The 25,339-nt window shown below is 38.5% G+C and overlaps 2 protein-coding genes across 2 annotated transcripts; both read left to right on the top strand.

The window, feature by feature from the left end:
- The first annotated feature begins 422 nt into the window (after positions 1 to 422).
- On the top strand, positions 423 to 6,912 carry LOC110441535. The gene is made up of 3 exons (XM_021484710.1): positions 423 to 507; positions 1,485 to 2,440; positions 2,957 to 6,912. Exons 2-3 carry the CDS (start codon positions 1,671 to 1,673, stop codon positions 4,005 to 4,007), a joined length of 1,821 nt encoding a protein of 606 aa, XP_021340385.1. The 5' UTR covers positions 423 to 507; positions 1,485 to 1,670; the 3' UTR covers positions 4,008 to 6,912.
- Positions 6,913 to 13,830: 6,918 nt separating this feature from the next.
- On the top strand, positions 13,831 to 18,017 carry LOC110441534 (E3 ubiquitin/ISG15 ligase TRIM25-like). Its single transcript, XM_021484709.1, has 2 exons — positions 13,831 to 13,915; positions 14,924 to 18,017. The coding sequence occupies exon 2, from the start codon at positions 14,953 to 14,955 to the stop codon at positions 16,924 to 16,926; it is 1,974 nt and encodes a 657-aa protein (XP_021340384.1). The 5' UTR covers positions 13,831 to 13,915; positions 14,924 to 14,952; the 3' UTR covers positions 16,927 to 18,017.
- The last annotated feature ends 7,322 nt before the right edge of the window (positions 18,018 to 25,339 follow it).

The following is a 25,339-nucleotide window of genomic DNA, read 5'->3' as shown; positions in this document are numbered from 1 at the left end:
CTTGGTCGGCGTTATCACGCCTACCTTTTAAGGAAATAATCAGATTGTTCATAGCTTTTCCTGTGATGGAACCTATATTTATACCAATATCTCTCTGGCGAAAAGCGCATTATCCTGTTCTAATAAAATATATTCGGTTATACTACGATTGACCAATCAAAACTTCTCATACTTCCTAATCTAAAGAAAATAACTAAAGCAATTCGATACTATACTATATATTTCTTACTCAATGTTAATTACACAAACAACAACACTACACCTGTGTAACCTCTTTTTATTTAATATTAAAAATAACCAGCACATCACACATCGTGAATAATAATACAAATAATGTTATTAAAACAGCGTAATATTACGTAAGTAATACGAGGCGTGCAGTATCCGGAAGTTTGACTCCGCCTTTCCCATTCGAAATTTATACAATCTACTTCCTTGTCTCGAGAGACGGATTCAAGGTTATCAGGAGGAGAGTTTGTGTCTTCCGTGTAAATTAGTGTCCTCTGGGTGAGTATAATGTACAAGAGTGATACTGTACCCTACCATGTGATGTGTATTTTACAAACAGTCTATGATAATCTGTGTATATTACAGTTTTACCTGTACTGCAATGCAGATACACCTTTGCCGTGTTAGACATATACAGACCGAAACTTCGTAAATCATTTGTAGCATGTACTGTTTGTATTGATAACAAGTAGCTAGTAAACATCGTTGCATGTAAGAACGTACGCATGTTAGAACTTACGCATACTACTTTATGAGTATCAAACGAAAGTTCTCATGTGCATTCATGTATACTGTATGTTAGCGACATGGATAACTAAGAGTTATCTCAGTATCAGTTATCAGCAATGGTTGATTGTACAGGGTAAAATGTCCTATCAACACTTAAGGCTATTTCAGGATATAGGTTTCAAAATATTTGTTTACATTTGAGGTGATTAAAACGCAGACTTAAATATAAGATAGCATATGTATGTCTCTGATTAAATGATGCTATCACTTATACATATACACAGACATAAATATACATTCAAGTTCACGTTCGCGTTTAAACAGTGTTATCATCGGTGGTCGATATGGCATGTAAACAATACCGCTAAATGAATTATACGTTGCAAGAAAATGTAAAACGCGTTGTTTTTCAGCCATACGGGAAAATATCATTATATGATACAGATTTAAAAACTTTAATATTACAATTATTTATCAAAAACTAACTGGAACCTTTCAAAAACTAAAACGAATAGTATCACTTGCACTATAGAAACGCTAGCCATTGCGCACCATATATCATATTAGACACAATGACGTCCATAGACAGTTTGTTCTAAATCGGAATTAAATTACTTGGACAATATTTAATGATGATTAAATTATACCGGTATTTATTAGATAATCACGCAAATAATGTTCCAGGTGTTACTTATCGGCTCCTATAGCTGTCTTTATAATTGGTATTTAATCATTTTCTATTGCAGGTATGTGTTGACCCTTTCTGTCTCTTAAAATGGCTGAAGGCGGTCTCCCTCCGGAACTGGACTTAAACTTACTGGGATGTCCAATCTGCCTGGAGCGACTCCAACAGCCTAAGTCCTTACCCTGCCTCCACTCCTTCTGTCAGGATTGCTTAGGGACTTATATCACCACGGAGGTGTCCGAAAAAAATGGCGTCGGCAACATCATTCCCTTGTCCAGTTTGTAGGAGGATGACCCATCCGGTTAATCAGGCTGAAACCAAGGATAAATGGGCAGAACAATTTCCAACTAATACTGTGATTAATGAACTTATCCAGCTTAAGGAACGTTCGTCTGAACCATTGTACTGCAAACCCTGCCAGACAAAAGGTAACCTGAACAACCCAGCCAGTTTTTGGTGCAAGACGATGAACGAGAACTTTTGCGACACTTGTAAGGTACAACTTCATGATATCATACATAATGAGTGTGGTATACTGAATGTCACCGAAAACCATAGCAAAAGAACAAATAAGGAGAAGTCTGCCCCTCGATGTTACACACACGACAAGAAAATGGTTCGGTATTGTGAGGATCACAAACTTCTGTGCTGTTACGAATGCGTGATCGAAGACCATATGAATTGCGCAAAAGTACCAAAAGTGACGGAATACTTTCAGAAAATAAATACAGCATCGCAACTAGAAGACATGCAGGCGGCGTTAAAGAAAGGAGCAGAGAGTATGAACTCACTAGTGAAGGACTTCGATGAACAACTCCGAACAATGAAACAAAACCAAGAAATCGCACTGCAGAGTATTTCCGACCTTCGTCAAAAGGTCGATAAACGACTGGACAAACTTCAGAAGAACATCACCGACGAGTTGATTACATTGTTCAAAGAAGAGAAAAGAGACATGGAAGCATCATCACGGCAGTGCGAACGTCTAATGAACGGAATGAAAAATACCCTGAAGTCCAGCAAAATTTTGGTGCAAAGCGATGAACATCAGCTTTTGTGAGACTTGTAAGATACAACATCACGATATCAGGAAACGTATGCCCCTCGTTGTTATCAACACGGCGAAAGAATGGTTCGGTATTGTGAGGACCACCAACTTCTGTGCTGTAACGAATGCGTGATCGAAGACCATAGGAGATGTGAACAAGTGCCAAAGGTGACGGAATATTGTCAGAAGGTAAAAGCAGGATCGCAGCTAGAAGACATGCAGGCGGCGTTGAAGAAAGGAAAAGAGAGTATGAACGCATTAGTAAAGGACTTTGATGAACAGCTCCAAACCATGATACAGAACCAGGAAATGGTACTTCAGAGCATCTCCGACCTGCGTCAAAATGTCGATAAACGACTGGACAAACTTCAGAAAGACATCACCGACGAGTTAATCAAATTGTTCAAGAATGAGAAAAGAGACATGGAGGAATCATTACGGCAGTGCGAACGTCTGATGAACGGAATGAAAAATACCTTGAAGACATCCATTAAAGCCGTAGAGGTAAACGACAACATTGAGACAATAGTGTTGTATCAGAGAGGACAGGCAGAAGTGGAGTCGTGTGAGACGCTTGTCACGGAGATGAGCAAGTCATTCACATCCGTAAGCATCGAGCATCAAATTGTTGCCGGACATGATAATATTAGTGATAACGCGATGGGAAAGATCGTTGTCGGGAAACAACCACGATGCATTCCTGGGAGCCATAGCGATTTAGCAACCCCCTTGTCAGAACGACGCGTAAAAGAAGTCGGAAAGTTCACCATCAAGTCCCCGTCCGATAAAACTAATTGCTGTTCCTATGGTATTGTGTACCTACCATGTGCAAAAATAGTAGTAAGTGATAGCCGAAACCAAAAACTAAAGTTGTTTACAGACAAAGGGCAGTACCTGGACGAGTTGGCTGTTCGAGGAAGTCCCTGGGATATGTGTCTGGTGGACAACAGCACGGTTGCGGCTACTGTCGTATATCCCGGAGGTGTACGTGTCGTAAAGGTTGTGGACTCAAAACTCTCCCCGGTTTCTGAGATCAACATGTCAAATGGTAAATTATGTTATGGTATAACACATACAGACGGGAAGTTTGTCGTGGGTACAGATGGAGGAGAAATATACAGTGTGACGCCGAACGGAGCAGCCGAGTTGTTATACAAATATAACAGCACATGTTGGTCCCTCACTCATGATCAAATAAAGGGTGACACACTTGTCACTGTCAGTAACAACACCCCGGGGGATGTCGCGGTGTCCAGACTGTCGGCTGACAAACGTCGTACGGATGTGTTGAAGGTCGATGTCGTGTCGGGAGCTGTGGGAATAGACGTGGACAGGGAGGGTAACATCTACGTATGTGGTGGGGGATCAAACAACGTCGTACAGCTGTCTGTAGACGGAACACACGTCAGAGAGCTGCTTACGTCATCAGATGGAATGTTTAATCAATCGGCAATAGCTGTATGTGGTGACACATTTGTGGTCAATTATAATAGTGCACAGGATATTAATTATATCAGTGTATTTCAAATGTACTAAATGAAGAAGAAATTAAAATAAAAGTTAAGTTGAAATATATGCTTATATCTTAACGATACATCAGACAATTAAGAGCTCATGTAAACACTACATGAATCAGTTCCTCAAAAAATAATGTTTAGTGTAATTGTGTAAAATTATATAGCTTTACAAAACGATAAATACAATTAAAAAAGGGTTAGAACTGCAGTTCATGTTGCATCCATATGATAAATTTGAAACCGGAGGATTGTTTTAAGTGTATTGATGGTAATCACGTATGGTTTGATATATGTACCTGGTGTATGTACCGTACAGACAGACGACCGACATCCGTAATCAGCACAGGGTGTATGTACCGTACAGACAAACTACCAATACAGACAGACCGTACCATACAGACAGACGGCAGGTCCATGTAGTCATTACACAATTTATGTACCGTACAGACTGACGACCGACTTCCGTAATCAGTACAAACAGACAGACAGCGACAATATGTAGTCAGTACAGAGTGTATGTACCGTACAGACAGACGACCGACCTTTGTATTCAGTACAGAGTGTATATACCATGCCGACAGACGACTGGTCCCTGCATTCTGTACAAGGTGTATATACCATACAGACAGACGACTGACTTTCATAGTCAGTACATGGTGTATGTATCGTACAGAGAGGCGACCGACCTCCATAGTCAGTACAGAGTGTCTGTACTGTACGGGCAGACGACCGACCTCCATAGCCAGTACAGAGTGTCTGTACTGTACAGACAGACGACCGACCGACCTTCATAGTCAGTACAGAGTGTATGTATTGTACAGACAGATGTGACCGACCTCCATAGTCCGTACAGAGTGTCTGTACTGAACGGGCAGACAACCGACATCCATAGTCAGTACAGAGTGTCTGTACTCTACAGACAGACGACCGACCTCCATAGTCAGTACAGAGTGTCTGTACTGTACAGACAGACGACCGACCTCGATAGTTAGTACAGAGTGTCTGTACTGTGCAGACAGATGACCGACCCCCATAGTCAGTACAGAGTGTCTGTACTGTACAGACAGATGACAGTCAAGTGCTCGTACTGGAAGCCTCTGGTTGTCGATGAGGGACACCTAAGTTACGTCTGCATGTTTAAATGTCGTTACCGCCACTTGTTATATTTTATCGGTGTTTTACAGTGTACCATAACAACAATATACAAAATATTCAGCATTTTTGGTATTATTGTTTTATAATTGGTTTTTCTATTGTTACACAATCCCGTGTTTAATAGCCGTTTCAATGATTCAAAACGTAGTATATAATCCAGATGCAGTTTTTCCATAGTCACGACACACGAAATGAAGCGTTACAAGTGTCATCACACAAACAGTATATCCGGCGTGTCTATTACACACTCCGAGTAGGCGTGATGGTTACATAAACATAACTGTGAATGACAATTAAGAATGAAGTGCATCGAGGCATTATGATTTTTTCTTAGCCATGTTTTTTTTTTTTTTTAACGCAGTAATGGAATACCTAAATCATATGTTGTTATTTGTTTACATTGTTTTTATATTAGATTACCTAGCTTATAAACATGAATAATTGTATACAAAACTGACATCTACCATTACAATCATATTATTGATTTTATGTCATTCACCGTCCGAAATTGTAATTCGACTCGTTTGATATATATAATCTACCTTACACACGTCATGGGTTCAAGGCGCAAACCACTGACATGCCGGTTAAAGACCAGCCTGTTCTCGCCTTGTTAATAAGAAATATGTGGGTGAGTATTAGGGATAGGAAATATCATCTGTTTTCCCCTTTTAGTAGTGTTCCTCTCATAGCCTTATCTGTGACCTGTAAATACCAGGTACAATGTAACGATTACATGTTTTGTATCACCAGTCATCCATGACGGATGTTTCCACAACAGGCGTATACAAATCGTATGAGTACACAGCTAGGTGTATTCCTTGTCGTTTCGATACATCACTGAATACAGGAACACACGGACACGCAAGACGACTAGTTTTGAAATGAGTCGGGTGTCACTCAATGACCATACCAGTTCTCGTTTGTTCACTCTGTACCTGGTTCCTTGGTTACAGTCTTTATAACTACTTTCTTGTCTGTTGACTTGAGTAAGTCGAATGTATCTTAGATTAAGAAACTGTAGACAAATACTTTCATTTATAAAATAAACCTAACTGCTAGCCTTTCATGTACTTTATGTAACACGGAACATGAAACAATAGTTCATTGTTTATGGGAGTGTCAAGAGGTGCAAAATTTACTTCCGAGAGTTGAGACTCTGCTTGACTTCTTACAAATTCCTTTTGCTTATAACAAGGACTCCTTTCTTTTTGGAATAATAACACAATACTATAATCATGTGGATAATGAAATTATAATTATCATTAAACAGTATATCTACAAAACTAGATATCTCAGCAACTCCCTAAATCTCAATGCACTCATCAATGTTATCAAAGATCACTTCCTGGTTCAAATTCTTGTAAATAACAGTAAAAGTGAGAATTTTAAAGAGCGGTTTGAAAAAGGTTGGAGAAAATGGAAACCTCTTTTAGAACTATAGTGATAGTTATTTCCAATGTTATCACTATTAATAACCATTATATAAACATCACTAATTTATAATTTCGGTTCCAGTTATCAACTTTGAACACTTATTCATGACCATTTTTACCCTGGTTTCGCCCGATTAGCTCACTGTTCCACTCAGTTTTTTTATTTATATATCATGAAACCGTGCCTCTCTGATCTTGTCTCTCCCCCCCCCCTCTCTCTCTCTCTCTCTCTCTCTCTTTCTTACACTGCTCTATTTGCCTGTTTTTCCTTCTTTTTTCTGCAAATGGTCGTAAACATATGTGTACATGTATTTACGATGTGTGTGTTTGTTTGTGTGTGTGTGTGTGTGTGTTTTCTCTTTTGATATGAGTGACAAATATTGACATTATGGATGTGCTTAATCTTGAAATGAAATTTAGGTAATTATATATACATAATTGCATAGCAGTATGAATGAGTGGTTACTTGTTGAAGATGATGAAGATGATGATGAGGAAGACGATTGTCTATTGTGTGAAACGTATTGATGTACTGGTAATGATGATGATTGTTTATTGTGTGAGAGTTGTATTGATGCATTGGTAGTTATAATTTCATAATGATGACGATGATGATGATGAGGGTTAATGATTGTTAATGTGTGAGAGATAGTAATGCAATGATGATGATGATACTGATAATTCTTTATTATGTGAAGCATATTGAGGCAATGATGATGATGTTTATTGTGTTAGATATGCATTGATGCATTTGTAATTATATGTTCAAGAAGATGATGATGAGGGTAGATGATTGTTAATGTGTGAGAAGTATTAATGCAATGAAGAAGAAGAAGATGATGATGATGATGATGATGATGATGATGCTGATGATGATGATGCTGCTGCTGCTGCTGATGCTGCTGCTGCTGCTGCTGATGATGATGATGAGTGTATATTGTGTGAAATGTATTGAGATACTGGTGATGATGATGATGATGATGATGATGATGATGATGATGATGATGTGATGATGATGAGGATGATGATGATGATGATGATGATGATGATGACGATGATGTTTATTATGTGAGATATGTATTGATGCATTGGTAGCTATATTTTCATAATGATGACGATGATGATGATGATGATGCATATTGTTTATGGGTGATGTGTAGTGTTGCAATGATGATGTGATGATGCATGTACACATCCTTATTACTCTTCCTCCCTTCGAAATTACCTTTACATTTCCCCTTTCAGGTAACACCTCCCGATGTAACACATTATTTTCCGAGGTAATACTACAAAGCTCGTATACAGGTGAAACTTACACGCACCCCTCGCTAGGAACATTACTACATTTCATTGAAGATGAAAATAAACCATAGTTGAAAAAAATATTCGGTTTGCGTTTGTATTTAAATACATAATTAATGAGTTGTATCGTGTATTGGGTCATTGTTTCTTTCAATCCTCCGAAAAAATGGTATTACACTAAAAAAATCATAAGTGTAATGAAATTATTATTTGCTCTGTAATAACATGCAACTCTTTCGGACAGGAGATAACCACTGCACAGCTTTGTAGCAAATACCCTTTAGTTTGTCACAGTAATATAGAATATATCCTTAATTTGGTCACAGTAATACAGAATATATCATTAAGTTTGTCACAGTAATACAGAATATATCCTTAAATTTGTCACAGTCATGTAGGATATATACTTAAGTGTGTCACAGTTATATAGAATATATACTTAAGTGTGTCATATTAATGTAGGATATATCCTTACGTTTGTCAGTAATGTAGGATTTATCCTTAAGTTTGTCACGGTAATGTAGGATATATCCTTAAGTTTGTCACAGCAACGGAAATTATATCCTCAAGTTTGTCACACTAATGTATGATATATCCATAACTTTGTAATAGTAATGGATAACACATCCTTGAGTTTGTTACAGTAATTTAGGATATATACCATTATGTTTGTTACAGTAATGTAGGATGCATCCTTAGTTTTGTCAAAGTAATATATGATAAATCTTTAGGTGTATCCTTAAGTTTGTCACAGTAATGAAGGATACATCATTAAGTATGTCACGGTTATGTGGGATATATCCCTAAGTTTGTCATAGTAATGTAGGACAATCCTTATGGTTGTCCATCATGTTTGACGGCTTTGTCACCTCGACTTAGGTAAAGAAAGCAAAAATAACAGGTATTTTAAGTACGTTGCTGATTTTAATCGTCTTTTTTCTAAATTGTCTTTATATACGTACAAACGTCACATGAACGAAATGATGATGCAAAATGCATTCTGTTATGTGAGATAAATGTTCACCACCTAACCCGAGCGTATCATATGTTGTTAACTTCAAGACATGATTTCGTTATGTAACGTTTACATGAGATGCTGTCCTAATATCATGTTATGCATTAGCGGTTGTTTTGACACAGAAAGTTAATGAATCATCAGCGTGTTGACAATAAATTATGGATTATCTACGCATTTTGGAGTGGCTTTACAATTGTATAGTGGTGTAAGATTTACAAAGGCAAACACGTTTTTATTGGGTAGTTATCAGAGCATTGAATACAACACAACCGCACGCATGTTTGAAAAGGATGTGTAGATCAGGTAAATGGGCTAGAGATATGACTCCAATTATATGGAAATTAAAGGGTGTCATAATAAAAGCATTGTCAGTTTTCCTATAACTTTATTATATTTAAAATCCGTATGGTCGACTTAGTTTGACAACAATGAAAAATATATTCAGATACAGGCTACCACCGGAATCGGTGTAAAGTCGGTGGTTAATAATGGTATTGGAATAAACGCTAATACAAAAAAAAAAATAGTAAATATGACGAGCATTAAAACGATTTCATCATATGTAAATTAACATTAAACTGATATTGTAAATAAAATATCATCAATCAGTGCACACAGACGTCACCAATCAGTCAGCACAAACATTAATAACCAGTGCACAAAAACGTAATCAACCAGTTCACACAAACGTTGTCATACAGTACATCAAAACGTCATTATGCAATGCACACGAACGTTATCATATGGTACAATGTGTCTTTTTAATGCTCCGACAAATAATAAATATTGAACTGGTCCAGTCTCTAAAAATTACGGAAGTTCCTATTAAGCAATATTGTCTTTGGCGTACGAACATGCCACGCCCATTAAATATTAATCAATTACGCTCTAAATGAGGAAGCTTAACATACATCAACGTTATACATGTTGTTATAACGATAGTGGATTCGTGTCTATAAATATTCATATATATATCTAGACATAAAATACAATGTGACCTTTAACAGTAGGATGTTAATAACATTGTAGCCAAAGTACATGTCTGCTATACAATCATGTTTTTACCACTGTTTACAAATTAATCAGAATTCATTTTTACTCGATATACATTTTCTTAATACTTGCATGGTTCTATTATTATTATTATCAATTATCTATTTTTCATTGCTTTTGTTTTTGTTCTTTTTCTGATATTTTGATTATTTATTTTATTTTGTGTTTGTTTATCTATCTATTTGTTTGATATTTTGTCCTTTTTTGTTTACCCCGTATGGTACGATGCATATACCATAGTACTCATCTGTAAATAACAGAAATGTGTGTATAAAACATACATGTATATATGGATTAAGACATATAATGAATTGTGATAATTTTTTGTATAACTTTAATTTAACATATTTAAAACTGTCCGTCTATAGGGATAAAGACAAAGTGTTATGAAACAATTCTAGTCATTTCTTTTCCTCTTTTTTAAATGAGAAATTAACGCACTTATTACAAAACAGAAAAATGTGTTAGCGCTACTTATCAAATAAACATTGTCGTTTATAAAAGGCACGTGCTGTATCATACCTGTACAAATGAAAGACGAGGAAACAAAACGACAAAGCAAGGAGTGACGTCATCATGAACTGGAAAACATTTGATCGATAAATACTGAGGAGGTTTGGGAAATAAAAAAAAATGCACTCAGGTAGTGGAGATTGATGACGATTTATGTAAATGTTAATAGGAAATAATCTTGACCATCATTGCATAGATGATATTTTAAATCAAACTCATTGAATATAAAACTAAGTGATTTACGGGTGTTACATATTTTTCCAAATAACGAATTTAAAACGTAAGTGGAACGGATGCGTGCCTACAGTTCGTTACCAAGTTTTATCTAGGACCCAATAACTGTTATAACAAATAATGCCGATAACATATACAAAACGCTGGACGTCTATTTGAGTCACTTAATATTGCCTTATAAGTAAAGAAGAATCCTGTCTTAACTAAACACATCAGACAGCTTTTAATTCTTACCTTAACACTAACACTTACATAGTCAAAAAAATATCCTTACAAACTTGACATCAATATGTATCCGTCCTCCTTTGTCAGAAGCACATATCTCCTCTACCGCGACAGACCTTATCAACGTCACCCTTAACCCCGACACACCTTGACAACGGCACCCTTTACCGCGTCACACCTTGGCAACGTCACACTTTACCGCGAACCACATTGGCAACGTCACACTCAACCCCGACACACCTTGACAACGGTACCCTTTAATGCGACACACATTGGCAACGTCACACTCAACCCCGACACACCTCAACAACGTCACTCTTTACCGCGTCATACCTTGACAAAGTCACCCTTTACGGCGACACGCATTGACAACGTCACCCTTTCAAGTGTCTCACCTTCACAACGCCACACTTTACCCTGTCACACCTTCACAACGTCACCCTCAACACCGATACACCTTGACAACGGTACCCTTTAACGCGTCACACCTTGACAACGTCGCCCTTTACCGTAACATACCTTGACAACGTCACCCTTTACCGTGACACACCTTCATAACGTCATCACTTCCCGCACCATACTTTCACAACGTCACCCTTTACCGCGATATGCCTTGTCAATGATACCCTTTAACGCGTCACATCTTGACAATGTCATATGTTACCGTGACACAATTTGGCAACGTCACACTTATCTGTGACACACCTTGACAATATTGCCCTTTACCGCAACACACCTTGCCACGTCACCATGTATTGCCATATGCATTGACAACGTCACCCTTGCCTGCGACACACCTTGACAACGTCATCCTTTAACGCGACAACCTTTCACAACGTCGCCCTTTTCCGCGCCACACCTTCACAACGGCATCATATCTGCACCACACCCTGGCAATGCCACCCGTTACCGCGACACACCTCGACGTCACATATTGAATATGTTAACCTTTACTACGACTTCATTTTGTCCAAGTAACTCAACACAATAAGGTACCTACATGTATGGCTTGGTAACCCCTAAGGTCTTGGTAAAATATGTGTTTTGGTATCTGTCACTCTGTATTTATCAACAGTACGTCGCCCTATAATGTGATACCCAGTTCGTCACCACGAACTGTGTTCCCCAGCACGTCGCCCTGTAACGTGATACCTAGTACGTCCCAAGTAATGTGATACCCAGGTCGACTCCCTATTCTGTGATGCCCAAGACGTCACTCTGTACTGTGATACACAGAACGTCACCCTGTACTGTGATCTCCAGAACGTCACCATGAACTGTGTTACCCATCACGTCGTCCTGTACTGTATTTCCCAGTACGCCCCCCTGTAACTTGATACCCAGTACGTCGCCCTGTACTATTATTCCAAGTACGTCTGCCTTAAACGTGATAGCCAGTACGTCGCCCTGTACCGTGCTATCCATTACCTCGACTTGTACTGTGGTACTTATAACGTCACTCTGTATTGTGATTCCCAATGCGGCGCCCCCTACTGTGATACCCAGTATCTCGCCCTGTACTATGATTTACCCAGTACGCCGTTCTGTACTGTAACACCCAATACATCACCCAGTACTGTGTTACTTAGTACGTCGCCATGTACTGTAATTCTCAGTACGTCACCCTGTAACCTGATATCCAGAACGTCCCCCTTTAGTGTGAATCGCAGTACTTCGCCCTCTACTGTGATACCCAGTATGTCGCCCTGTACCGTGATACTCAGTACGTCGACCTGTTTGTCGTCCGGTACTGTGATGCCAAGTACGTCACCCTGTACTTTGATTGTCGGTACGTCGCCATGTACTGTGATTCGAAGTGCATCGTACTGTGATACCCAGTACCTCCCGTGTAATGTGATACCCAGCACGTCGTCATGTAACGTGATACCCAGTACAACATCCTATACTGTGGAACCCAGTATGTCGCTATGTTTTATGATACCCAGTGCGTCGGCCTGTGCTATGATTTCCTGTATTCGCATTGCACTACGATACCGTGCGACTATGTGCACTACATTGTATCAATTGATATACATTTTGTTATTATATTTGACTATTAACTACACACGACAACATATAACCCTACCTAGCCTGTTTACCGTTACTTCCGTTTAGTAGTGTCCCTCTCACTATGACTGCAAGAGAAAGAGAACGCGTTTCCTCCTTGTTTGTTTTTGAGAGGTCAATTCACTACCGATTAGTTCGGTTAATCCAATAAACAAAACAAAAACAGGAAAATGAGTAGGAGGGATTAAGTATGCGATGAAGGGACTGAGAGGGGTTATAGAGGTGAGAAGGAGCCGTCTATTATGCATGTACTAATTTATAATAACACCACTCCCCAAGTCGACGGAAGAGGAAGATAAAGTCGCCACCAATCACACCAGCCCCAGGCTAAGATAATGAATCTGTAAAGTCGGTACTTATTTAAGTCCGTCTAAGAGAGCCTTATTCTACCTGCCGAAATAAACCATACTCTAACCTCTTGGTGGCCTTATCACGCCTAATTTTCTTAGGAAATAATCACATTGATGATAGCTTTTCCTGTGATGGAACCTATATTTATACCCATATCCATCTAACCAAAGCACATTATCCTTTTCCAGTAAAATGTCTTCTGTTATACTACGATTGACCAATCAAAATTTATTATACTTCCCAATCTAAAGAAAATAACTAAAGCAAGTCTTTAATATACTATATAACTATATGTTTCTTACTCAACGTTAATTACACAAACAACAACACAACTCTTATTTCATATAAAAAAAACAGCACATCACACATCGTGAATAATAATATACATAATGTTGTTCAAAACAACGTTTAGTAATACGAAGCGTGCAGTATCCGGAATTTTGATTCCGCCTTTCCCATTCGATATTTATACTACTTACTTCCTTGTCTCGATAGACGGATCCAAGGTGTAAGTAATGCATGGTGTTATTAGAAGGGGAGTGTGTGTCTTCCGTGTAAATAAGTATCCCCTGGGTGAGTATATTGTACATGGTGATATTGTACCCTAACTTGTTATGATTAATTTACAAACAATATATGATAATCTGTGTATGCAGATATATCTAAACCTTTGCTGTGCTATACAAACCGAAACTTCTAAATTCCTTTGTAGCAGATATTGTTTGTGTTGATATCAAATAGCTACATCGTTACATGTAAGAACGTACGCATGTAAGAAAATGTGCATACCATTATATGAGTATACAGTGAAAGCTCTCATGTGCATCCGTGTATACAATATGTTAACGACATGGATACATAAGAATGACATTCCCTGCTACGTCAAAGGACTTCAACACTAGCATAGTATCAGTTATCAACAATGGTTGGTTGTACATGGTTTAGTGTCCTATCAACACTTAAGATTTCAGGATATAGGTTTCAACATATTTGTTTAAATGTGAGGTGATTAAAATGCTTATGTAGTATAAAGCAAATGTACGTCTCTGATTATATGTCACTTATATATATACACAGACATAAATATACATTCAAGTTCGAGTTCACACAGTGTTATCATCGACGGTCGATATGAATGTAAACAATGCCACTAAATGAATTATACGCTACACAAAAAATGCTTTATATATCGGCAATACGGGAAATATCACTTCGTGATAAAGATTTATAAACTTACAGCATTACAATTATTTATCAAAATCTGCCTGGAACCTTTCAGAAAACTATAACAAATGGTATCACTTGTACTATATAAACGCTAGTCATTGCGCACCATATAACATATTAGAAACAATTTCGTCCATAGACAGTCTGTTTAAAATCAGAATTAATTATTAGATAAAAGTAGGAAACATTACTAAACCGCAATTAAATTACTTGGATAATATTTAATTATTATTAAATTGTACCGGCATTTATTAGATAATCACGTAAATAATATTCCAGGTGTTACCTATCGGCTTCTGTAGCCGTCTTTCTTATCGGTATTAAATTATTACCACTGTCATTTTTCTATTTCAGGTCTTTGTTGACCCTGTCTGACTCTTACAATGGCGGAAGGAGGTCTTCCTTCGGAACTGGACTTACACCTACTGGAATGTCCAATTTGCCTGGAGCGACTTCAGCAACCCAAGTCCTTATCCTGTCTCCACTCCTTCTGTCAGGATTGTCTCGGGACTTATATCACCAAGGAGGTGTCCGGGAAGATGGCGTCGGCAACAACATTCCCTTGTCCAGTTTGTAGGAGGATGACCCATCCGGTCAATCAGGCTGAAACCAAGGATAAATGGGCAGGACAATTTCCGACTAATACTGTGATCCAGGATCTTATCCAACTTAGGGAACGTTCGTCCGAACCATTACATGGCAAACCATGCCAGACAAGAGGAAATATAACCAGCCCAGCAAAATTTTGGTGCAAAGCGATGAACATCAGCTTTTGTGAGACTTGTAAGATACAACATCACGATATCTTACATAAAGACTGTGGTATACTGAATGTCACTGGAAACCAAAGCAAACGACCGAATAAGGAAACGTATGCCCCTCGTTGTTATCAACACGGCGAAAGAATGGTTCGGTATTGTGAGGACCACCAACTTCTGTGCTGTAACGAATGCGTGATCGAAGACCATAGGAGATGTGAACAAGTGCCAAAGGTGACGGAATATTGTCAGAAGGTAAAAGCAGGATCGCAGCTAGAAGACATGCAGGCGGCGTTGAAGAAAGGAAAAGAGAGTATGAACGCATTAGTAAAGGACTTTGATGAACAGCTCCAAACCATGATACAGAACCAGGAAATGGTACTTCAGAGCATCTCCGACCTGCGTCAAAATGTCGATAAACGACTGGACAAACTTCAGAAAGACATCACCGACGAGTTAATCAAATTGTTCAAGAATGAGAAAAGAGACATGGAGGAATCATTACGGCAGTGCGAACGTCTGATGAACGGAATGAAAAATACCTTGAAGTCATCCATTAAAGCCGTAGAGGAAAACGACAACATTGAGACGATAGTGTTTTATCAGAGAGGACAGGCAGAAGTGGAGTCGTGTAAGACCCTTGTCACGGAGATGAGCAAGTCATTTACATCCGTCAGTATCGAGCATCAAATTGTTCCCGGACATGATACCATTAGCGATGACTTGATGGGAAAGATCGTCGTCAAGATACAACCACGATGCATCCCTGGGGGCCATAGCGATTTAGGAAAATCAATGTCAGTACGACGTGTGAAAGAAATCGGAAAGTTCAGCATCAAGACCCCGTCAGATAAAAAGGATTCCTGTTCATATGGTGTTGCGTACTTGTCATGTGCCCAAATAGTAGTAAGTGATTACAGCAAGCAAAAGCTAGAGTTGTTTACAGATAAAGGACAGTACCTGCACGAGTTGACCGTTCGTGGAAATCCCTGGGATATGTGTCGGGTGGACACCAACACGGTAGCGGTCGCTGTCACCATTCCTGGTGGTATATGTGTCGTAAAGGTCGAAGCCTCAAAACTCTTCCTGACATATGAGATCAACATGTCAAATGGTAAACCCTGTTATGGTATAACACATATAGACGGGAAGTTTGTCGTGAGCACAGGTCGGGAAGTATACAGTGTGACACAGGACGGAGCAGCTAAGTTGTTATATAATTATAATAACTTCTGTTGTTCTTTAACACATGATCCAATAAAGGGTGACACACTCGTCAGTGTGAGTAACAACACCCCGGGGGTCGTCGCGGTATCTAGGTTGTCGGCTGACAAACGTCATACGGATGTGATGAAGGTCGGTGTCGTGAAGGATGCAAGGGGAATAGACGTGGACAGGGAGGGTAACATATACGTATGTAGTGGGAAACCATACAACATCGTACAGATGTCTTGGGACGGAACACACGTCAGGAAACTTATGACGTCATCAGATGGATTTGACTCTACACATGCAATATCTGTTTGTGGTGACACATTTGTGGTAACTAATACTGGTACTACAGGCGATAACTTTATCCGTGTCTTTCAGCTGTACTAATTAAGATAAACGAAAATCAATGTGTGCTGAACACTAAGAATGTAGGTGCACATCGTAACGACTGAATACACACCGTTCATAGATTTATATAAATTTTACCTCAGACAATTAGGAGCTGGTGTAAACACAAAAGAAATCAGTTGCTCAAATTGTTTAGGACGTTTTAGTGTAATTGTGTTAAACCTATAGATTTACAACAAAGCAAATCGAATCCAATCAGATACTTAAATTACATTGTTTTATCTGTATTACTTATCATTTGTACAAAGTATGTTAAGTGTATTGATAATTAGTACACGTGCTTTATAAAATGAGTAAATATACACCACCTGATTATATCTTTGTTTCCATGTGAATTATAAAACCAATAGATATGCGTGTTATCGACATAGCGTGAGAACGATTATAAAATCATATTTAGATAAATGTTTGATACAACCACGTAAGTAATAACAAGAAGAGCTATGGAAATAGACGTGGACAGGGAAGGTAACATCTATGTGTGTGATCATTATTCACACAGCGTAAAACAAATGTCTATGAACGGAACACACGTCAGATAACTGCTGACGTCATCAAATGGAATGGCTAATCCCTGACGAGACGAAATGAATTATATCCGTGTTTTTCAAATGTGCTAAATGAAGTAAAATTGAAAACAAATGTGTATTTGAAATATATGCTATATATGTTTGGGGTGACATATTTGTGGTAATTAGTACTACTGACGAGAGGAACGTTATCCGTGTCTTTCAGCTGTACTAATTAAAATAAAGGAAAATCAATGTGTGCTGAACACTTAGAATGTAGGCGTATATCGTAACGACAGAATACACACCGTGCATATATTTATATAAATTGTACTTCAGACTTTAAAGAGCTGGTGGTAACACAAAAGAATTCAGTTTCTCAAAATGTTTAGCAATGTTTTAGTGTGATTGTGTAAAATCTATAGCTTTATAACAAAGCTAAACAAATACAATCATATATTTGAAATACATTGATTGTTTTATCTTTATTACATATTATATATACATATAAATAGTATGTTTAGTGTATTGATAGTTATACGTGATTTATAAAATGAATGAATAAACACCACCTGATTGTATCTTTATTTTCGTGTGGTGTTATCGACATAGCATGAGAACGACTAAAACACATTCACATATATAGATAAATGTTTGATAAAACCGAGTAAGTAATAACAAGGAGAGCTATGAAAGTAGACGTGGACAGGGAAGGTAACATCTACCTGTGTGGTCATTATTCACAGAATGTCAAACATATGTCCATGAACTAGACACACGTCAGAGAACTACGTCATACAATTAAGAGCTCGGGTAAACACTACAGGAATCAGTTCCTCAAAAAGTCAACGAACATATAGCTTTACAACACAATAAATACAATTGTAAAACAATTGGACTATATTTTGTGTTGCATCCATAGGAGAGATATGAAATCCGAGTTTTTTAAAATATATTGATTCCGTAGAAATTTGGTACGTGTTGTCAGCACAATGTGAAAACACCGTACAGACAGAATATGTTATAAAGAAATTGAGCAAAGTATTGTATACACGAGCATGTTAATTTCATTTCAAATTTCAGTACAATGTGTTTATACAGAAAGACTACCGACCTCAGTAGTCAGTACAACGTGTATGTACCGTACAGTAAAACGACCGACTTCTGTAGTCAGTATATCAGGTGTGTGTTAAACATTTGTATTCAAATAAAAACAAAAATATTTACAATGTACTTGTTTTAACAAGGTTCTTGTCCTTGTTAACAAGACTCAGATATTGTTTTGTATACATTTGTGTAATTAAAAACCCTGAGATGATAATACGATGACACATATCAAGCCCAGGTTCATATCTATATACAGTATATTAAGGGGTATGCATGTTCTAGCAATTCTCTGTATCGGGTCTGTGAATGCCATATGCGTTCCCTATCGGGTCTGTGAATGCCATATGCTTTCATTTGGGTTGAACAGTATGCGTCACATTATCTTATGGCAGTTTCTCGTTTTGCATTATAAGAGGCATCAAATAGATTACAAATCGACATATTTAAAATAAAACATATCGACATGGTCACGTATCCAGGAAAATATAGCCACTTTGTACCTGTACTTTAGTTTTCTCAACCCGGGGCATTTACGTAACTTGCGAAAGTGTGAAAACCAGATAAAGAGGAGCTATAGACCAAACCGAATGCAAATACCAAATACTTAACGTCCAGTTGTGTTTTCATAACTGTCATACGGTATCACATATCAGCTGTCTTTGTTAGACACATGCTAGGTAAAACTCCTGTCAATAATCAAAATGTTATTTGCCTGTTCTGTTACCTGGGAGATAAACCCATTATTGACAGTATAACGGTCACTGTTATGCTGTGTACATGTAACATGTATTGTACAATTTAACATAATCCTAATTAATTTGATGAGAACTATATATATATATACATATATATATAGTGTTTCTTATTCTATACGAGAGTTCCGAATTTTCTTCCTTCCGTAATGTTGTTCAACCAATTGTACCAAATCTCACATGTGTTCGGAAAGAAGCGCACAACGGGACGAACGATTGTTTAATCGCACAGCTGTGCGCACCATGTGTCATAGTCTTTAACCCTATATACGGGTAGTCCACTTCGCAATATCCTTTCTGCCACGGCAGATATTTCACCCGTCCACATCTCGTCGTATTCACGGCTAAATGGGTTACGGAGATGTGTCAATCTGTCAATCATGAACCTAAACGAATTTCTCACAACCTTCGTCGTATGTAGACAAACATCTTAAATTCGTAAATTCTCCACCAGACAGAGGTGTCGTTGCCTTAAAGACCTTTGATGGAGCCATGCCGTTAGTGCTATGGTAGGTATTGTTGTTACTATCGGCAAACAATTTGAGTTCTTCCAAACATTCATAGTTTCTTCTGTGTGTGAAATACCTATACATGCGAGTATTGATTGTTTTCAATACCCTTTCAGTGACTGCTGTTTTGAACTCGGTCTCTACAAACAGGTGTCTGATGTCATGCTGTCGGAGGATCACCTGAACCCCTCTGGCCTAACAGTATTGCCCTTTGTCGGTACAAATCCTTCTCGGTTGTCTCCCCTCCTTATGCATGTCACGAACGGCGCTGGCAAGAGACACCGCTATCTTAACCATTGTCCACAAGATCTAGGAGAACACATAGATGACCATGCACAAGAACACAGGAATATCCCTCATTGTCATTCAAAATTTGTACCATATCCATAAGATCGGCACACCATTGGTCATCAATCCCAATAACGACTGTTCCGTTCTGTATGCTTCATGTGTTGTAACCATTTCCTTGTCCTATATTTGCTGATGACTATTTCCCGGCCTTTCATACGAATCTATACAGATTGTCGGGTCGGGAAAAACATCACACGTCGTCACCGGAGGCACTGTCCTCCTCTTCAAATTCATTGTCCTCATCTGCGGGTTTATCATCATCATCATCATCATCATCATCATCATCATCATACAAATGTTCTTGCACCTGGTGTCTGTATTTCCTTAGAAACATGCGTATGACAGGAAGGGTTTTGTAATCGCTTCGCATGTACCTCTCCACATGCTGCATGTTTTCTGTGTCTATTTCACCATCTCTTAGCTGTAAAATAGTGTTGACTGTTCTCCCATATAAATTGAGACACTCCATCATATCTTCTTCTTGCATTTTGTTATCAGCCTTACTTACAGCGGCTTTCTTTCAGTGTACATTCTCCTCATATTCTTTCTACCTTCTCACACCATTTTCGTGTTGTTGGCCTTTGCTCTTTTGCGTATCTCGTTGAAGTATTCCCCCTCTTCTGAATCCTTCTCAGTGTCTGAGATATCGGGGCCATCGAAAATATCCGACCTCTGTCTCCTTGCCGGACTTGGGACTTCTTCCTAGTCTAGTTTTCTTTTACGGGTAATATTATCCGGATATCATCGTGTTAAATGCTTCTGCGGATCGAGCCAATTGTCAAACATCAGACCACAGTCGCCACATGAAGGCATTTCTTTCACTACGTCCTCCTGTCGAAAACGTTACAAAGAATGTTTTCTGGCTATGTTTGTTCTTGGTTATTCAATCACTGACAGATTCGTAGAAAGCGTATGTCCTGTCGGAGTGCTGGGTGTGAAACAACTTTCCAATCCCATATCCGCACCTTTTATAGGCTGGTTCTTGAATACTTCACTGCACATGCGTGCTGATTATGGTGTCGACTGCTTCAAATCGACGAGGAGATATCCGTTCAGTTGACTGGTAGCTTCTTTGAAGTGTCTCATTAAATGTTGGACATTTTCTGGGTACATCTGCCTGCCCAGAGTCATGACTTCCTGTTTGTCGATAGGGTTATTGAACAATACCAGGTAGTGGCAATTCCTCCTCTGTGTAGGATCTTTGTTATAATACAGATTTTATGTGATGGCGAAAACGAAGTTACTATGATGGCTTCCCTCCACAAATAACTTGGATTCGATGATGATGTCGTCAATTATGACAAGGTTTCTATTGCAGGGGTTAATGTACAAATCCTGATCTAACTGCGACGGTATCCCGAAGGGTGACAGCCAAATTTTGTAAATGTTGACGTTGCCCACATTGTGGTTGTAAATCTGGATCTGCGTCATGTTTGATTTGTGTACTTTCCGGTCAAAGGAACACTGCTTGTATTCTACGAACCGAGCATGTTTCTTACTGACGTTTATCTTGATGCTTTTGGCTCTTTTAGTCTCGACGTGTGTTGTGATTTCGTGTACCTCCCCGTCTATCTCTTTCGTAGATGTTATGTCGTAGACGTAGGCATACATTTTAATTTTTAATTTTATGAAGACATGGACCGCGTTTCCAAATGTTTCGTCTTTCATCTTTCCCAAGACTTTCTGTTTAGCAACACTGTATGTATGATGTTTTTGTCATATTATTAGGTGGTGGTCCTGTAGCATGTCCTCGTAGACGTCTTCTGTCAAAATATCGGTGTCAGTGAACAGAAGAGTTGCTTTTTCTCCATACTTTCCCTTGACGTAGTTGTAGTGGAAATCATACATCAAGGTTTTCAAGATGTCTAGGATGACAAAGACTACGTAGATAGGTCGATTCAAGTATAATCAAGTGTGCATGGCCATGATGTCGTCTGATAATATATTAAAGGTGCGGAATCATGGTTTGCAGTTTGAGTTTCTGAGCTCGCTTTACACTATTTACTAGTTTTACGCCCACTGGCTTTATCAGGTTCCCCATGGTCTCTTCAAAGACGCTGTTGTTCATCAACTTGTAGAAATCCTTTTCGAACTAGTTTTATGTTATCTTTCTACTCTCCTTGTTGAAGTCTATATGGGACTAAAACGTCTCGGGCGAATCGTCCGAACCTTTCGCAACGTCAATTGTTTTTCTTTCGATATCGTTTAGCCAACAAAAGTCGTGAGTCGGTATGGATTGTGACATAACCAAGCCATACAGATTATTTGCATCTAAATATGTGATGCACTCATTATCCTTGCTAGGGTCGTACCCGGGGATATACATGTTGCTGGCCTCGGCATGTTGATTGGTTATCATCATACTATGCCCGGAGACTTGTAAACGTGAGCTGAATCGAGACCGTACGGATTGAGAAAGACGTCAGCTAAGCCCAATGTATCTGATAGAACGCAGAAGTAAGAATATTTGCCGAAATTCATTATCTGAAAACTGTTCCAGACAGACTGATCGTGGTCGTATGCCTCTTGTGTGATGCTTTCTCCAGACAAACTACTATGGAACAATTGTTGTGGTGGAAGGTATGTTTCATGAGACCTATGAGGTCCGTCAAAATAATCGCATGGGTATACTTGTTTCTGCAACAACAAATCGAGATGGTCTTTGCCGAAATGTAGGGCCATATGCTTAGACTTTACACTTTCTTCTTTAACCAGATTAATCATCAGTTTATCAAAAGAGGTTTGGAGCAAGATATCGACAATATCCATACACCCAAATGAGAAGGAGATATATATATATTTCTCCATAATGTTTGGTACGCAAATGTTCCCTTTGTTTTGGACTTTTTCTCTATGGACTGTATGATAAGGTGTGAATCGTCAAATTGTGAAATACTACAGGAATGCACGTGCTGCGTCGTTTATTTGTGTATTTTACATTCGGGTCTTTACAACATCCGGATATTGGTACTTGAAACGATTCGAAATCGGCATAGATGATATATGGCGCATTTATTTGTTTCCTGAAGTCTTTGTAGAATAACCATATGTCATTCTATTTAGGAAGTTCGACTCTCTATGTACCGATCCGCGTTTTTCATCCAATAGTAAGGCGACTTTTTCGGTTGGCTATTATGAGCAAGTCGACGTGCCTATCAAACCGCTGTTTAGTGACGTGCATTGGAAACAATTTTCATACCCCATGTCTTAGACGGATATGGTTTTTTTCTGTCTAAAACTTGGGTATGTCGGCCATGAACACAGAAAATGAGATTCCTGTGAAATTGAGCTCGATCTCTTGATTTTTTTATTTACTGACGCGCTCGGGATGATTTTTGGCCGGATGTATACAGCCAACACCGACCACATCACACATTTCTTGTCGTTAGTTTAGACACTGACGATGGCTTGTTTAGTTCTCAACTCAATCGGAAGAGATGTAACTAGAGGCCTGCATGGGTTGGTAACGGACTATATGTATTTGAGTTTTGAGAACCTTGTCGAGATTCCAGTTACTTCCCTGTCTCTGATATTATAGGAAAGAGGGATATATCTTTTTGATGGACTCGTTCATGCCGTTGTCCAGGTTTTCGGGATTGAGACTAATCTGGCATTTTCTCTATAGTGCAGTATGACGCGCTCCACGATCTCCCTTTTGGGTTTCGAAAACTGAACCTGAATAGAGTGATAACATTTGACAACCCCTTGGAGGAGAGATTGTCTAATTCATTTTTGATGTCGTCATATTTATGTTTCAAAAGGAACATGGTATCAACTTTTACAACTCCCTGCATGGACATGATCATGACTTTGAAAGAACCACATTCTCCAGATTCAAAATTATCTGTCAAAGTTGACCCAGTTATAGTTTTCTCCGTTTTAGTCGTCTACGGAAGCAACAATTCGTATTGTATTTGCTTTTTGCTTGGTCGCATTTGAAAAAATAATGGTTGTTCATCCATAGTTTGTGTTATTTTCTTCATTTAGTTTTGGTACACTTTCTTCAGTTGTTACTTTTGTTTGACCGCCATTAGAAACATCTAATGATCTTCTCGTGGCTTGCTTTATCACCAATCGTCTAACTCACGTTATGGGTCTTAACGTGCTGTTGATACTTGTCGGCCCGTCCAAACAATTTCCTACAATAGGTGTGTGTTGGTTTACCTTGGGATTTGATGTATCTGGTTATTTTATCCTTTCTTGTGAACTCTTTGTAGCATACGTTGTATTTCCATTGTCTTACTCCATGTTTGGCGACGTGTCTCTGCAGAGTGTTCCGGTGGTCTAATACTTTATCACGGGTAGGACAAGCCCATTTCCCCTTCTTTATGAACAGTTGTAGTTCCATAGACTTCCTCTGTGTATTCTTCATCCTGTCAACAAAATGCTTGAGTTGTTATTATATATGTACCATTGATAGACAAATATATTGAAAATATTATCCACAAAAGAGGCACATGACTAAAGGGCTTGAAACTGCTGAATAATGTTGTCAGGTCACGGAAACCAGATACCTTGCATCAATTATGTTATCCAGTTTAACAATGACATAGTTTTTTTCAATGAGATGTGTTGGTAAGACACGGATGTCACGCTCCCTGTTTTACCTTATATATGCATACACCTCTATGGACTCGCGTACACACACACACAGTGTAATGGGTGACATATGCTGTGAATTGGTGTGTGTGTTATTTTTAGTATGTCAACATTCACCCCATTTAAGTTAATTACAAGAGTACTTATTAACTTCAAGTACATTTTCAAGAACATTAAACAACAAATGTATCAAACTTATTATCGGGTATCACTATATTCTCAAAAGTGCATAGTTATATCACTGATGCGATTACAAGCAAAACCCCGGTTGAGTAAGCATGGTATGTATGGATTCGTATCGTACGAAGGCATGGTGATATGATGATCAGTATAGTTATATTATAATATATACTTCACTGTTCTCTCTCCCCCCCCCCCCCCCTACTTTTTGAAAAGAAGGTTCCAGAACAACACTAGCATTTAATTATTTAACTTTTAACTGCTAAATGTGAAGGGGCCGGTATGTCCTTACTTGTATGTGCATAGAGTACCTTATTATCGCTTCAGTAAACACATTAACACATGTGTATATATACTGTCATGAACTATGTTCGAGTATATACAT

This window comes from Mizuhopecten yessoensis, unplaced genomic scaffold (genome assembly GCF_002113885.1).
Source record: "Mizuhopecten yessoensis strain PY_sf001 unplaced genomic scaffold, ASM211388v2 scaffold716019, whole genome shotgun sequence".
Taxonomy (NCBI): Eukaryota; Metazoa; Mollusca; class Bivalvia; order Pectinida; family Pectinidae; genus Mizuhopecten; species Mizuhopecten yessoensis.
Note: the sequence above shows the minus strand (reverse complement) of the source record. Positions and strands in the feature narration are given on the sequence as shown.